Source organism: Prunus mume, linkage group LG4, assembly GCF_029339155.1.
Source record: "Prunus mume cultivar Tortuosa linkage group LG4, ASM2933915v1, whole genome shotgun sequence".
NCBI classification, from domain to species: domain Eukaryota; kingdom Viridiplantae; phylum Streptophyta; class Magnoliopsida; order Rosales; family Rosaceae; genus Prunus; species Prunus mume.
The window spans coordinates 8,826,414-8,840,420 of NC_142701.1; the positions used below are offsets into that span (position 1 = coordinate 8,826,414).

The 14,007-nt window shown below is 40.1% G+C and overlaps 2 protein-coding genes across 2 annotated transcripts; both read right to left on the reverse strand.

Moving 5' to 3' along the window:
• Positions 1-1,088: 1,088 nt before the first annotated feature.
• Positions 1,089-1,589, reverse strand: LOC148917850 (protein FAR1-RELATED SEQUENCE 1-like). Its single transcript, XM_089050418.1, has one exon. The coding sequence runs from the start codon at positions 1,587-1,589 to the stop codon at positions 1,089-1,091; it is 501 nt and encodes a 166-aa protein (XP_088906544.1).
• A 59-nt stretch (positions 1,590-1,648) lies between these two features.
• On the reverse strand, positions 1,649-2,839 carry LOC107881370 (protein FAR1-RELATED SEQUENCE 5-like). The gene has a single exon (XM_016795010.2). The coding sequence runs from the start codon at positions 2,837-2,839 to the stop codon at positions 1,649-1,651; it is 1,191 nt and encodes a 396-aa protein (XP_016650496.2).
• Between the last annotated feature and the right edge of the window lie 11,168 nt (positions 2,840-14,007).

Below are 14,007 nucleotides of genomic sequence, written 5' to 3' on the forward strand. Positions count from 1 at the left end.
ACGCCATAACCCCATTTGCTGCACAAGAAATCATCTCTAGCGGTGCACACCCAACAGAGCAAGGCCACCAACCAACAAAAGGCAACAATAATGACTGGTGATAGCCATATCACTTGGTAGGCAATCCCTTAGCAGTTGTTTGTTTTAAAATGCCCGATCTGGGTTACCGTTAATTTTAATGCCCGATCTTGCTTACGTGTAACTTATAATTTCGTTTTACACTGCTATCAAACCTGGAGCTCAATCACAGTTCGATCACTAACTTCCGGATTATAAGCATTCATTTCGTAATAGTGCTCACAATTTTTTGTTTAATTCATTGTTGGTGGGGAGACAATTTGTTTCAAGATTCTCTGACACATATATTCGTTGGTTGAGACATTACAGAGACATAGTGATTGTTTCAAGATTCTCTTACTGACACATAGTCATGGTTTCAAGATTCCCTTGGATATTTTCATATTCATTGCAACCATTGCAAATTTGTGTAGAATCATTCTCCTTCAAACAAGGGCTTCAGGTTATGAAAATCCCAAAGCCCTAGAGGACATCCAGGACATCCACCTTCAACAAAAGATTTTTCCAGCAACTCAAGGTTACGCATTGAAAGCATGGTGCCGTTCACGACCAAAAAAGATGTAAATAGGTATCAATAAATGTTAAAACTCCGGGACCACAAATGAAATCAAACTCTTCCAGATAGTTATGTGTTTAATAAACCATAGTTCAGTATCATGGACATGAGGCATTTACCTAAGATTCACTAACGCTTCCATATACTTTCAAAAATGATGTAAATAAGTATCAATAAGTGTTCAAACTCCAGGACCATACATGAAATCAAACTCTTGCATAAATGACTCTGCCATAGTAGGTTCACCGTCCCGGCTCTGAGTGGGCTGCAAATTCTCACTAATCGACTACCAAGTTATGTGTCAGAAGATGAAGAGCTGCCACATCGGAAAAAAATAATAGACATCAACAACATTAATTTCAAACCACAATATAATACATATTCACTTACAGGCTCGCAAGTTTTGGACAACTCCATTTATCATGACTGCCTTCCTACATTCAATGCACCGACGCTACGCTGCACTGCATACGCTTCTCTTTTTCTCCTTTAACTCTTCGTACTCTTTTACTTTCACTCGATGTGGATCTTTGATTCTGAGTTGGGGATAACTAGTTCCGACAAAACCATTGGGTTCTTCGACATGAGCTCTTGATGACACCAAACTTGTAAGCTTCCCACGAATGTCCTCAAAAGATTTTTCCAGCAACTCAAAACCTTCATCACACAACAAAGCCGAATCAATCAAATCACTTGCAACTTTGTAAACTTTCGATCTCTTAACCAAAAGCAAACCATCAACACAATTGTTAACTTCTTTGTGATTCTTATCATATATTACACTGCTTTTCGCACTTTGAAGCCATCGTTTCAATATGTACTTGTCTGGAAAGTGCTCAACCTGCTTCATTCTTAAGAATGCTAGGATGTGCCAGCATGGAATACCCCAAAATTCAAATCCTTTGCAGCTGCAATAAGCTTTATCGGCATCTTTATCATGCACAAGCTCCTTCATCCGTGTCACCCCGATTTACCCGCTCACTTACCAGATTCAGATCTGCGTCTCATCTTGCTCTACAAGTTCGAATAAGCATAAAGACTTCTGAAGTCTTCCCTCTCAAACATTTCCAGAATTTCCCGAGTGTAAATGTGTCCCATTTGATGTTGCATTGGTGTTTGAAATGGTAGTGGAGGTTTTTTATTGTTATCAACATGATCAGCTATTAACTCCTTGTGTCTTTGTGAAGCAAGAACTCTCTCGAAACGTACAATGAATTCCATCAATGTGTTTTTCCGGTTAATATATTTTTGGAAAAATAAATGACAGTTTTCCGCCCGTTGACTACTTGACATCCCAGCCAAAAACACATGTTTTACATGTGATGGAACCCAATTCTCCCTCATAGCATGAATTGAGCTCAGCAACGCATGGTCTTGTAGCCCATTGTTTGTGATGATTTTCTCGCATTTCGCATCAAATTCTTCTTTCTTGTCCATACCCCATATGCATTTGCACATTTCCGAAAAACATTCTCCACTGCCGGGTTTCTCTCTAATCTTATTCAAGATATGCCGCATGCAATTTCTATGGAATGTTGTCGGAAGAGTTACAACAATTGCCTGTGACATGGCTGCATCTTGATCAGTGATGATCATTTTGGGTGGCTTACCCGGCATGGCTTTCTTGAATTCCTCTAACAACCATACAAATGAATCTGTGGTTTCGCTAGTTAGGAATGCATAACCAAACAACACTGTCTGCCGATGGTTATTAATGCCTAACAAATGTGCAAAGACCATCCCATAGCGGTTCGTGTTGAACGTCGTATCAAATACCACCACATCTCCCAAAAACCCATAAGCTCGTCTTAACCTTGCATCTGACCAGAAAACATTACCCATCCTTCCTTCCGAATCTACCTCCATCTTGAAATAAAAGGATTCATTCTTTTCTTGCATTGCCATAAAATGCTCCTTAAGCAACTCTGCATCATGGCCAATCACCTCTCCACGCACGTCCCTTAGATAATTATAGACATCTCTCCTAACAAACCTAACATTTTCCAATCCCCCTACTTGCATCTCAAGAAGGCTTAACTGTTTATGTACCGGAATATTAACTTTGCTCATATCTGCACTATAGACCTTTGTAGACTCAGTTAAGTTATGGTGAGATCTCAATAGATGAACTTTATTAACTGTGGTCATGTCATGGTTGTGTACCTCATTGAAACCTACAACAATGTACTTATTCTTGTCTTCCATCTTCAATATCGCAAGTTTAGCCTTGCAACCAGTTCGAGTACAACCTCGCTGTCTTCTCTTACGACTAACAAAGCTGCTTGTCAAAGCATACCCTTGTTTACAACATACATATTCCTTCCTTGTTACCTCTCCACGCTGCTGTGCACGTCCTCGTTATAGAACACCAATACTGCCTTCCGCAACATACATACTATAGAAATTGAACACATCATCATCGCAATCAAATTCAAGTGCTAATTTTGGTTTCAATCATGATCTTACTTCCCGTGTAACTCTTGTCTTCACAATCCATTTCACAGCTTCTTGCAATTTAACCTTGATTAACCACCATCATACCAACATTGGCACATGCTTACAAAGAGCTTTAATATATATATATATATATATTAACTAACATATGAAATGAAAATGATTCCCTGGTGAAATATTAAAGACTTACATACAAACTAATATAACTCATGCTTATGCCCAATAATAAACTTGACAAATACAGTATAAAGAGCTTCAAAATATATATATTAACTAACATATGATATGAAAATGGCTCTCTGGTGAAATATTAAAGACCAACATACAAAATGATGTAACTCATGCTTATGTCCAATAATAAACTTGGCAAATACAGTATATCACTTACCTCGTGAGTCATTTCCAACCCCTGTTTCCTGGAAGTCAACCCCACACACTTTTCTTCTTCCTCAACCCTGTTTCGACCGTGCTCAACGATTTCAAAACCAAGAGAACAGCACAACGGTCGCGGTCACCAGTTTCCAACTCAAGACGTTGCTTAAGGATTGACGAATGTTCCGACCAGAAAGACCGAATGTTTCAACCGAAATACCGAATGAGAAACCGAGAAAATGAGGGCTATACTGTGTTCTCATGGAATCGAATAGGAATAACAGGGCGCTTCTTCAGTGTTATTGGCCTTGCTCAATCAAAGCTAATAAAAAAATTGGCCACTTAGTCGAACAAACCGAATAGCTGGGTTGGAAGAGACATCTGTTTTGGAGGGGATGTCTATTTTCGACTCGACGTTTTGGAGGGAGGAGAGAGAATAAGGCCTCGTTCTAATACAACACTTACACTTACAATTGCTTTTGATGCAATCGTTAGATTAGATCCAACAGTGTTCTCACGTAATGTTCGCACATAAGCTTTCTCACCTGATCCAAAGGGTCCCTTCTTTAATGCGATGGGCACACTCATTCATCAATCTTGAGGACAAAATGAGCCCAAACAAAATATGTTTGTCCTCTTTTGGCTTTAGGAAGTCATCATAGAGCCATGTCAGAAGTTGTGGCCATGCCTCAATCCTTGCCACTAACAATGTCATCCTTCAATTCCTCCAAGAATGGAGACGACCTGACGCAGCACAAGCAAATAAGGTTTCAAACGAAAACCTTGAGTAACAAGGAAACTGAATCCACCAGAAATTAAGAGAAACTCTCTTTGATTAATTTGACTAAAATCAACTGCAAAAAACGTTAGACTAACCCGCCTAAATACACAACTTCAACCTTGTAGGCTGGGAGTTATACAATTAAAACCAAAATAGAATTAATTCGAGACTTAATACGAATCAAACTGAAAAAAAACAGAATTTATTTTGGGAATTAACTATGTAACTCCGAAACGGAAAAACAGAATTTATTTGGAATTAACTTCGAACTTTGAATGCAGTTTTGAAAGGCCAAACGACTCCAGAATGCCAAAATCCATCGTACATCACAAAAGCAAAGTGAGTTTGACTCGTGGCATCGCCCTTTCCGAAATGGTATTTTGCTCCCTAATCGGAGCTCGGACGACACTGTAAATTCCCACCACGTCCCTTTTCTTGCTCAACCGCGATAAAATCTGCCATTTGTTCTACATCGCCCTTCCACTCAAGAACTCAATTCGAGTTATGATCTGGATAAAGAACCTCATCTTCACTAACTCATATAAATCTGCAACATTAAAAATATTGAAATTCTATGGAATCCGGTAACTCAATAACATAGGCATTATCATTGATCCGTTTGAGCACTTTGTAAGGACCATATTTCTTCGGTTTAAGCTTGGTCAAGTGCCAACTGAAACCTCTCCTTCCTTCGAAATATCATCACAGAATCGCCTTTTGAAACACTTTAACACGCCGATGCCTATCCGCAGCAGCTTTGTACTTAGCATTTGTTTGCTCAAGTTTGCTTGACTCATCTCGAATCGGCTACCACTTCTCACAAATTTTTCACTGCCATACGGTTTGTCGCCTCTAGGCGCTTCACCAAATCTACAACATGGTTAGGTATAGCAAAGATAAACAATGGAAAATGGAGACTTCAAGAGCGCTATGGATGCACTGGTGTATGCAACCCACCAGAATGCATAATCCCATTGTTTCTGGCTTTTCCACAGACGCTCGCACTATATTGCCCAATGTCCGCGTTTGTAACCTTCACCGCCATCACTTGGGGATGGGCAAGGCTACTGACTTTGCAAAGTAGTCCTAAGCAGTCTCCACAAAGTGATCCAAAAATGATTCAAGAACTTGTGTCACGATGTAATGGATGTAGGAACCCATGCAAGCGAACAACCTCTCAAAAACAGCTTGGCTATATATGATGCATCGCGCTTTTTTGCAGGCTATGAAATGTGCCATTTTGAGAACTGATCAACCACCACAAATACAGAGTCCACTCCCTTTGTGTTCGGGCAATAACCGAGGACAAAATCCATAGCAAGATCCCGCCAAATATCGTTAGGAACTCAATGGCATATATAATCCAAAGTGTTTTGTACCGCCTTCAAGTTTGACAAATGTAGCACTTGGCGCATAATAGTTCCAACATCACGCTTGAGCTGTGGCTAAATCTCTCCTCCAACAATGCAATTGTTTTGTCACGCCTAGGTGGCCACCAACCTCCACCATGCAAGTCCCGAATGAGCTCTCAAAGAAGAAACTGAATACACAACTGGTTGCCTTTGAACAAATAACTTCATTGAGAAAGTAATCGCCATTGGCTCTTGATTAGTGCACTTAATCCAAATTTCCCGGAAATCATCGTCACCTGCATATAATTCCTTCGACATTTTACACAACTTCTTGAGTCAGGCATGACTAATAATGAAGCTCTCCTACTCAGCGATCCGCCACACGATTGGTCTTGCTGAAGTATGCTTGATAACGAACGAAAATTTCTCGCAAAAAGTCATCCATCTAGCATGCATTTTATCAATATTTTTCCTGTTAATATACTTCAACGCTTGATGATCTGTAAACAAAACAAATTCCTTCCGATAAGATAGTGCTCCCATTGCTTCAAAGCTCGAACAACCGATAGAACTCTTGGTCATAAGTACTCCACTTTGACGTGCATCGCTCAACTTTTCGAAAAGAACGCAATTGGCCGCTTGTCTTGTGAGAGCACAATCCGACTCCACACCGCCGGCATCACATTCAACTTTGAAAACTTTCTCAAAGTTTGAAGAGCTAGAACCGTGCGTGCAAAGCTTTTCTTTATTTCTGCAAAGCTTCTTGCTCCTCTCCACCTGAACCGCCCTTCTTCAAACATTCTGTGATAGGTGCAGAACGGGTGCAAAATGCCACAAATCTTCAGAAAGGTGGCCAAGCCATGGAAGCTTGAACTTAAACCTGCTTTGAGCTGGCGCCACCAAGGATTGCCTTGATCTTCTCGCCATCTACTCGATACCATTCTCACCAACAACAAAACCAAGAATGTAGCTTATTTGTGCAGAAAGTACATTTTTAAGGTCACATACAAATTTATTTTCTCTCAACACATCTAAAACTTGTTTCAAATGCACAAGATGTTCTTCTTTGTGGTATGAATTAAAATGTCATCAAAATAAACAACGACAAAAGAACCAATAAATGGTCGAAGAACTGATTCATGAGTCGCATGAAAGTGCTAGGTGCATTTGACAACCGAATGGCATCACCAACCATTCAAATAATCTGTCCTTGCTCTTGAACGCTGTTTTCCATTCGTCTCCAGTGTCGTATGCAAATCTGTGGTATCCGCTCGCAAATCTATCTTGGAAAACACCCTTGAGCGCCAAGAACGCCCAGATATCTTCTAACCGTGGAATGGGAAACCTGTACTTGATCGTTATCTTGTTGATTGCCCGGCTATCAACACACATTCGCCAAGTTTTGTCTTTCTTTGGAACCAGCAAAACAGAACTGCAAGTAGGACTCAAACTCTCCCTGGATAAATCCTTTCCGCAGTAATTCTTCAATCTGTTCTCTCAGGATGTCATTCTCCTTGGGGCTCATCCGATAATGGGGCATTCGTAAGGCTAGCCTCCAGTGCACCAAGTCAATTCGGTGTTGTATGTCCCGCATAGAGGCACTCGCTACGGATTTTCGTAAAGTAGTTCCTAAATTGATTCAAAATCTGCTGCACATCTTGTGGAATGTCACCTTCTCCTCCGCCAATTTTCAACAACCCCTTCAACACCAAGGACAAAACACTGCTTTTTGACACCTCGCTCAACTCCCCGCACGCGACTAGGGTTAGGAAACTAGAACTCCTCGCCTTGGGCTCAACAGATTGCTTTTATTGGTGTGGTGGTTGCCATTGCAACTTTTCGATTGTTCCAAGAGAACAGAATTACATTATCTCGTCCCTTGAAAGTTGCATCACATCAAATTGCCAAGGTCGCCTCTAACAAAATATGGCATGCATCCATGTCAATAACATCACATAATATTTCATCTCGTAATGCTTTCCAATTGACAGTGGCACTCGCAAGTCTCGGCTACACGAACCAAGGGCCTTTTAACCCAACCTAGTGAGTAGGGCACATGAGGCTCCGTGAGATAGCTGCAAATACTCCACCAATTTCTTTGACACGAAATTCTCGCAATTCCATTGTCGATTTATCACATCACACACCTTGTTTTTGATTGAGCAGGGAATGAAAATACTATGACGCTGCCCTTCCTCCTTTGGTGCCAAAAGAACTCTCTGCAAAACCAAGGTAATCTTTCCATTCCTTCCTCAACTGCAAATTCAGCTCGTGATAATCATCTTTCCGACTTCATCGCTTTCTCATCTTCATCCGGCTTCGATAAAGTTGGCTCGCTTCCGCCCGGGACAAACATTAGAACGATGCCCGTTTTTGGTAACGGTAACATATGTCCGCTGCGGCTTAGCATACGGATTCGGGACTGGTTTCGGGCTGCCTCGCTGTAATTCCGCCGCTACCTTCGCTGAAATTTTTGTTTTGGCCAATCACATCGGGTTTTGTCGATCCTCCAAGATTCTGCTCTGTGTTTTCCCTTATCTCCTGAGCCACTAGAAGCACCAGCAGATATTCAGAGGCTTCGCCGTGTTCCCTGCGAAGTTACTGCTTTCTTCTCCAACAATTCAGCCTTCAATGCCATGTTAATCGCCTCCTGCAAAGTCCATATATTCTGCATACCAATTTTTTCCCGGATAGAAATCTTCAGCCCATTGTTGTACTCGCGACCTTTTGGTTGTCAGTCTCGGTCAAATGGTTTCGCTCTCGCCAAACGCATGAATTCTTCTTGGTATATTCGAAACAATGGTGCCTTGCGCACCTAGGTACATACGGTAGAGAATCTGCTCATAATCTGTGGGCAAGAATCGCTCCATCATGTTTACTTCATCTTCCGCCATGTTCAACTCCGCTGCTTTCCTGGCCTCGCCGTAGAATTTTGCAATTGATCCCACCAAACAGCCGCTGTAGCTTTAAGACGGAAAGCTACCATCTTCACCATCTTATGCTCAGAACCTCCATAATATCGAAAACCTCTCCACTTCTACAAGCCAATCCAAGAAGTCTTCAATCTTCGATTTCCCCAAAAGTTAGGAATTTCTGCTTTAATCCGATAGTCGCTAAAATTCTCGAATTACGATTACGACATGAGGATTATTAGCCGTGGTGGTGGTTCTTCAAGTTCTTCTTCCGACTCACTCACCATCCGAATAAGTTGCCTCCTATTATCTCTTCTCTCGCCATCTCTACCTTCTCTTCGATTATCATCCCCGCCTTCTTCTTTCGTCATCCCTCGCCTCCTCGCCTATGGTTGACACCAAGAGCTTGCAACAACAATTCTCGCATCTCCCCAAATTGGGTGGTTAGGTTGTCGATCCGTTGGTTTTGAGCGTCCAGATCCGCCGAGTAATTGGGGCTGGGACATCACCACGATCACCCATGATAAGACAAGAATACCAAGACGGAGAGACCCGCTCTGATACCACTTGACGCACAAGCAAATAAGGTTTCAAACGAAACCTTGAGTAACAAGGAAACTGGAATCCACCAGAAATTAAGAGAAACTCTCTTTGATTAATTTGATTAAAATCTGAATCGCTAAAAGGTTAGATTTAACCCTGCCTAAATACACAACTCTCAACCCTTGTAATCGCTAGGAGTTATTACAATCAAAACTGAAAATAGAATTAATTCGAGACTTAACTCACGAACTCAAACAAAAAACAGAATTTATTTTGGGAATTAACTATGTAACTCCGAAACGGAAAAACAGAATTTATTTGGAATTAACTTCGAACTTTGAATGCAGTTTTGAAAGGCCAAACGACTCAGCAATGCCAAAATCCATCGTACATCACTGGTAAAGCTGAGTTTGACTCGAGCATCGCTCCTTCCGAAATGGTATTTTGCTCCCTAATCGGAGCTCGGACGACAATTCCGCAAATTCCCACCAGTCCTTTCTTGCTCAACCGCGATAAAATCTTCCATCCGCTCTACATCACGACCGGAATTAAAGGTTTGAAGAAACGAGTTTTGATACTCCAGGTGGCTAGATGGTTGTAGAGCTGGCCATAGCCTAGTGACTATCACATACAGAATCTACTTCCCAAACCTTAGGTTTTAATGCATGCAGAAGAAGGTGAAGAAGTGCTCGTGAGCTCATCATTATTGGTGGAGCCCAGACCGCCTTGGCCTCCTGTTTTTTGGTAGGATAAGTTTGTCTTACAGGGCTTGTGGAGCAACCCAATGGGGTGTGGGTTTTTTTGGGGCATCCCTCCGGTAGGTAGCAAGACAATTATTTCGAATTGCTTATGTATGGTGGCAACGGCCTTCACAAGAGTTTCAAACAATTCAAATGAGGGATTGTCTTTCTATCTTGGATCCTTCTTGAAAACTAAACAATAAGGTTTAGGGGAAGAAGTGCTTCGGTGAGCTCATCCCTATTGGTGACGCCTAGCACCGCCTCAGCCACTTGTTTTTCGGCCGGATAAGTTGACTTACATAACTTACGGAGAAACTCAATGAGGTGTGGGTGTGTTTGGGGCATCCCTTCGGTAGGTAGCATGACCATTATTTCGACATGCTTTTGTATGGTGGCAGCAGCCTCCACAAGAGCTTCAAATAATTCAAATGAGGGCTCGTCCTTCTTTCTTGGATCCATCTTGAAACTTTCTTGAAAACTAAACAATAGCATGCAGAAAGAGAATAGGAAGAGTAGTAACTGGAAAACATTAGTATTTAGTTGGTTTGTTTTTTGTTTCCATCCCTTAATCTTTTGTCTGACTCACTCTCTAAATTAACTGATATCCTCTTTCCTTGATTAACCTTAAATGTTGGGTAGTCCTATCTAGGCCAGTACCCCCCTTGGAGTATAATGGCTTGAGTAGAAGTCTAGAATAAGTGCAAATCCAATAAATGAATACCCTACACTACATATACCAGATCTATGGGGCTGGTCTCATCCCTAGTAATGGCATGCCTACGCAATTCATGATCAGGATAGAAGGAACAAGTCGTTAGGGCCCAAACTAGGGCTAGCTTCTTGTCAACCTGATCCAACTTTCAATTTTGTTTAGAAGTTGAAAGAATCCCCTTGTGGGCCAGAAATCCAATCGAGGCATTGGTGTTGACCCGACAACCTTCCCACTCTCCAGAACAGCTTGATCCAGAGTATAACAATGTTGGGGGAATGATCATAAAACTGAAGAATATGATGAAAATATGAAGGGAGGCAGAGAGTGTTTTTAAAACAGAGAATTATTGAAACTGATTTTCATTAACTTCTTTTTCATATATACAGCAGCCTTATAACATGGCTATTTATAATAACAGTCAGACCTTTTGATAAACAGACATAACTCTTGGATTAGTTCCAAGAGTTGTAGACACAACTCTAGACTTCTAAAGAGGTACAACTCTTCCTAAACATAGCTCTTCTCAAGGGACACAATTGTACTTAACAACTGATACAAATGCATTATGTTTAACACTCCCTCTTAATGCATTTGTCCTGCGACATTTGGCATTTCTTTGAAATAGTAGAACTTCTCTCTTGGAAGTGTTTTTCTAAAAACATCTGCAATCTGCTCATCAGTGTACCATAGAATTCCAATTCAATCTCTCCGCTTCAACCAATTTTCTGATAAAATGATGACGAAGTTCTATGTGCTTTGACCTGCTATGAAAGACTGGGTTCTTTGTCATGGCAATTGTGGACATGTTATCACAGTACAATTTTGTTGGAGTGTTTTGTTCTTGACGAAGATCTGCTAATATTCTTCTAATCCAAACTGCTTCACATGCTGTACTTGTGGCTGAAATATATTTTGCTTTGGCTGTTGATAATGCCACTGTACTTTGCTTCTTCGATGACCATGATATAACTTTACTTCCCAAGAAAAACACATGTCCAGAGGTGCTCTTTCTATCATCAATTGCACCTGCCCAGTCACTATCTGTGTAGCCAACTAATTGTGCTTCCTTCTCTTTTGTATATCTAATACCATATCCGTTGGTTCCTTGTATATATATGAGTATTCTTTTTACTGCAGCAAAATGGTGATTACTTGGATCACTCATGAATCTAGATACCACACTTACAGCATGAACAATATCTGGCCTTGTATTTGTAAGATAAATTAATGAACCAACCACACTATATGGATGCATCAAACTTAGGTGCTCCATCGTTACTTGTAAGCTTCAAATTAATTGCCATTGGAGTATCCATTGGATTGCTCTTCAACATATTGAATTTTTCAACAACTTTTCAGCATACTTTCTTGAGAAATAAATATTCCCTCATTTGATTGTTGAACCTAGATACCAAGAAAATATCTCATAGTGCCTAAATCAGCTATCTCATATTCCTTCATCATGTTCTTCTTGAAAGCTTCTGCCATCTTTGGATTTGTGCTTGTATAAATCAAATCATCAACATGGAGGCACAAAATCAAAAAATCATGTGTACCTTCTTTCTTGAGATAAAGTAATGGCTCACTTAAGCTTTTTGTAAATCCATTTTGCTGAAAATAATGATTAGTTTTGTTGTTCCAGGCTCTTGGCGCTTGTTTTAAGCCATATAAGGCTTTACGGAGGTGATAAACTTTATCTTCCCTCCCTTTCTCAACAAAACCTTGAGGTTGCTCCACATAAACCTCTTCTTCAAGTTCTCCATTTAAATATGCAGATTTGACAGCCAATTGATAAACTTTTGTCTTTAGTTGTGCAACTAAAGCCAAAACAGTTCTTATAGTTTCCATTCGAACTACCAAAGCAAACGTCTCATTAAAATCAATTCCTGGTTGTTGAGAATATCCTTTTGCAACCAAGCGAGCCTTATACTTTTGGATTGAGCCATCTTCATTAAACTTTGTCTTGTAGACCCATTTAAGTCCAATGATATCTTTTGATTCGGGTTGATCAACAAGTTCCTATGTTCTATTTTTCTTGATAACTCTTATTTCCTTATCCATTGCATCTTGCCAAATATTTTCTTTTATAGCTTCCTCGAATTTTTGAGGCTCCACAGCACTCAAAGCAAGATCACACGACTCATATATGTCTGCCAATGAACGTGTTCTTGAATATGATGAACTAGGACAGATGTTCTTGCACTTGGAATTGGACTTTGAAGGAACTGAGTTTATTCCGAATGTGATGAATCTGGTTCCTCAAAAAATATTGGCACTTTGATGTCATAATTCTCCCATTTCCAAGCTTTGAGTTCATCAAAAATAACATCTCTAGAAATTACCAAACTATTGGTTCTTGGATCAATTAATCTGTATGCTTTGGACTGATTACTATATCCCACAAAAATATATTTCTCACCTTTCCCATCAAATTTTTCTCTCTTTTGAGAAGGGATATGTGCATATGCAGTGCACCCAAAAATCTTGAAGAAATCCACCTTTGGTTTAAAACGATGCCATGCTTCAAAAGGAGTCTTATCTTTGACTGCCTTGGTTGGAGACTGATTAAGAATAAATACTGCTATATGAATTGCTTCAACCCAAAATGTATTTGGTAGACTCTTTGCCTTCAACATGCTTCTTGCCATCTCGACAATGGTTCGATTTGTTCATTCGACAACTCCATTTTGTTGCAGGGTGTACCTTGCTGTCAACTCTCTTTTAATACCATTGCTTTTGCAGTATTCAGAAAATTCATTTGATGTAAACTCTGCACCACGATCTGTTATTAACACCTTCAAATTGTGACCACTTTGATTTTCTCTTGAAAACAGAAAATGCTTCTGACTTTTGTTCTAAGAAATATACCCACATTATCCTAGAGAAATCATCTACGAATAGAATGAAGTACCTTTTGTTATTGAAGGATGGTGTACGAGTTGGTCCGCAAATATCTGCATGTACCAATTCAAGAGGGGCTTTTGCTCTCCAAGATGATTGTGAGAATGGTAGCCAATCGAATTTTCCAAAAATACAGCCTTCCCATATTTCCTTTTAAGAGTAAATAGAGGGAAGTCCAACCACCATATTTTTCTGGTGTAACAGCTGCAGGCTTTTTTAATTCAAATGCCCATATCTTAGATGCCATAACAATGATCCATCAATTTTCTCTGCTTCCAAAGCAAAGTTTTCCTTTGATGTCATCAACATGGGAAAAACTTTGTTTGTTGTTATTTTTATCTTTGCCACCATGTTATTATTCTTTTTATCATAAATAACACAACAGTTATATTCAAATTTCAACAAGAATCCTCTTTGCAAAAGTTGTCCCACACTTAGTAAATTTTGAGCCAAATTAGGAACATACAGCACATCATCGATAAGTTTTGGAGTACCTCCTTTCGTTTGCACAGAAATGATACCTTTGCCTTCCACGTTGTGTAGTTTTCCATCACCAAGCTTGAATTGTGAGTTTACTTTTTCTTCTAACTTGACAAAGCAACGCTT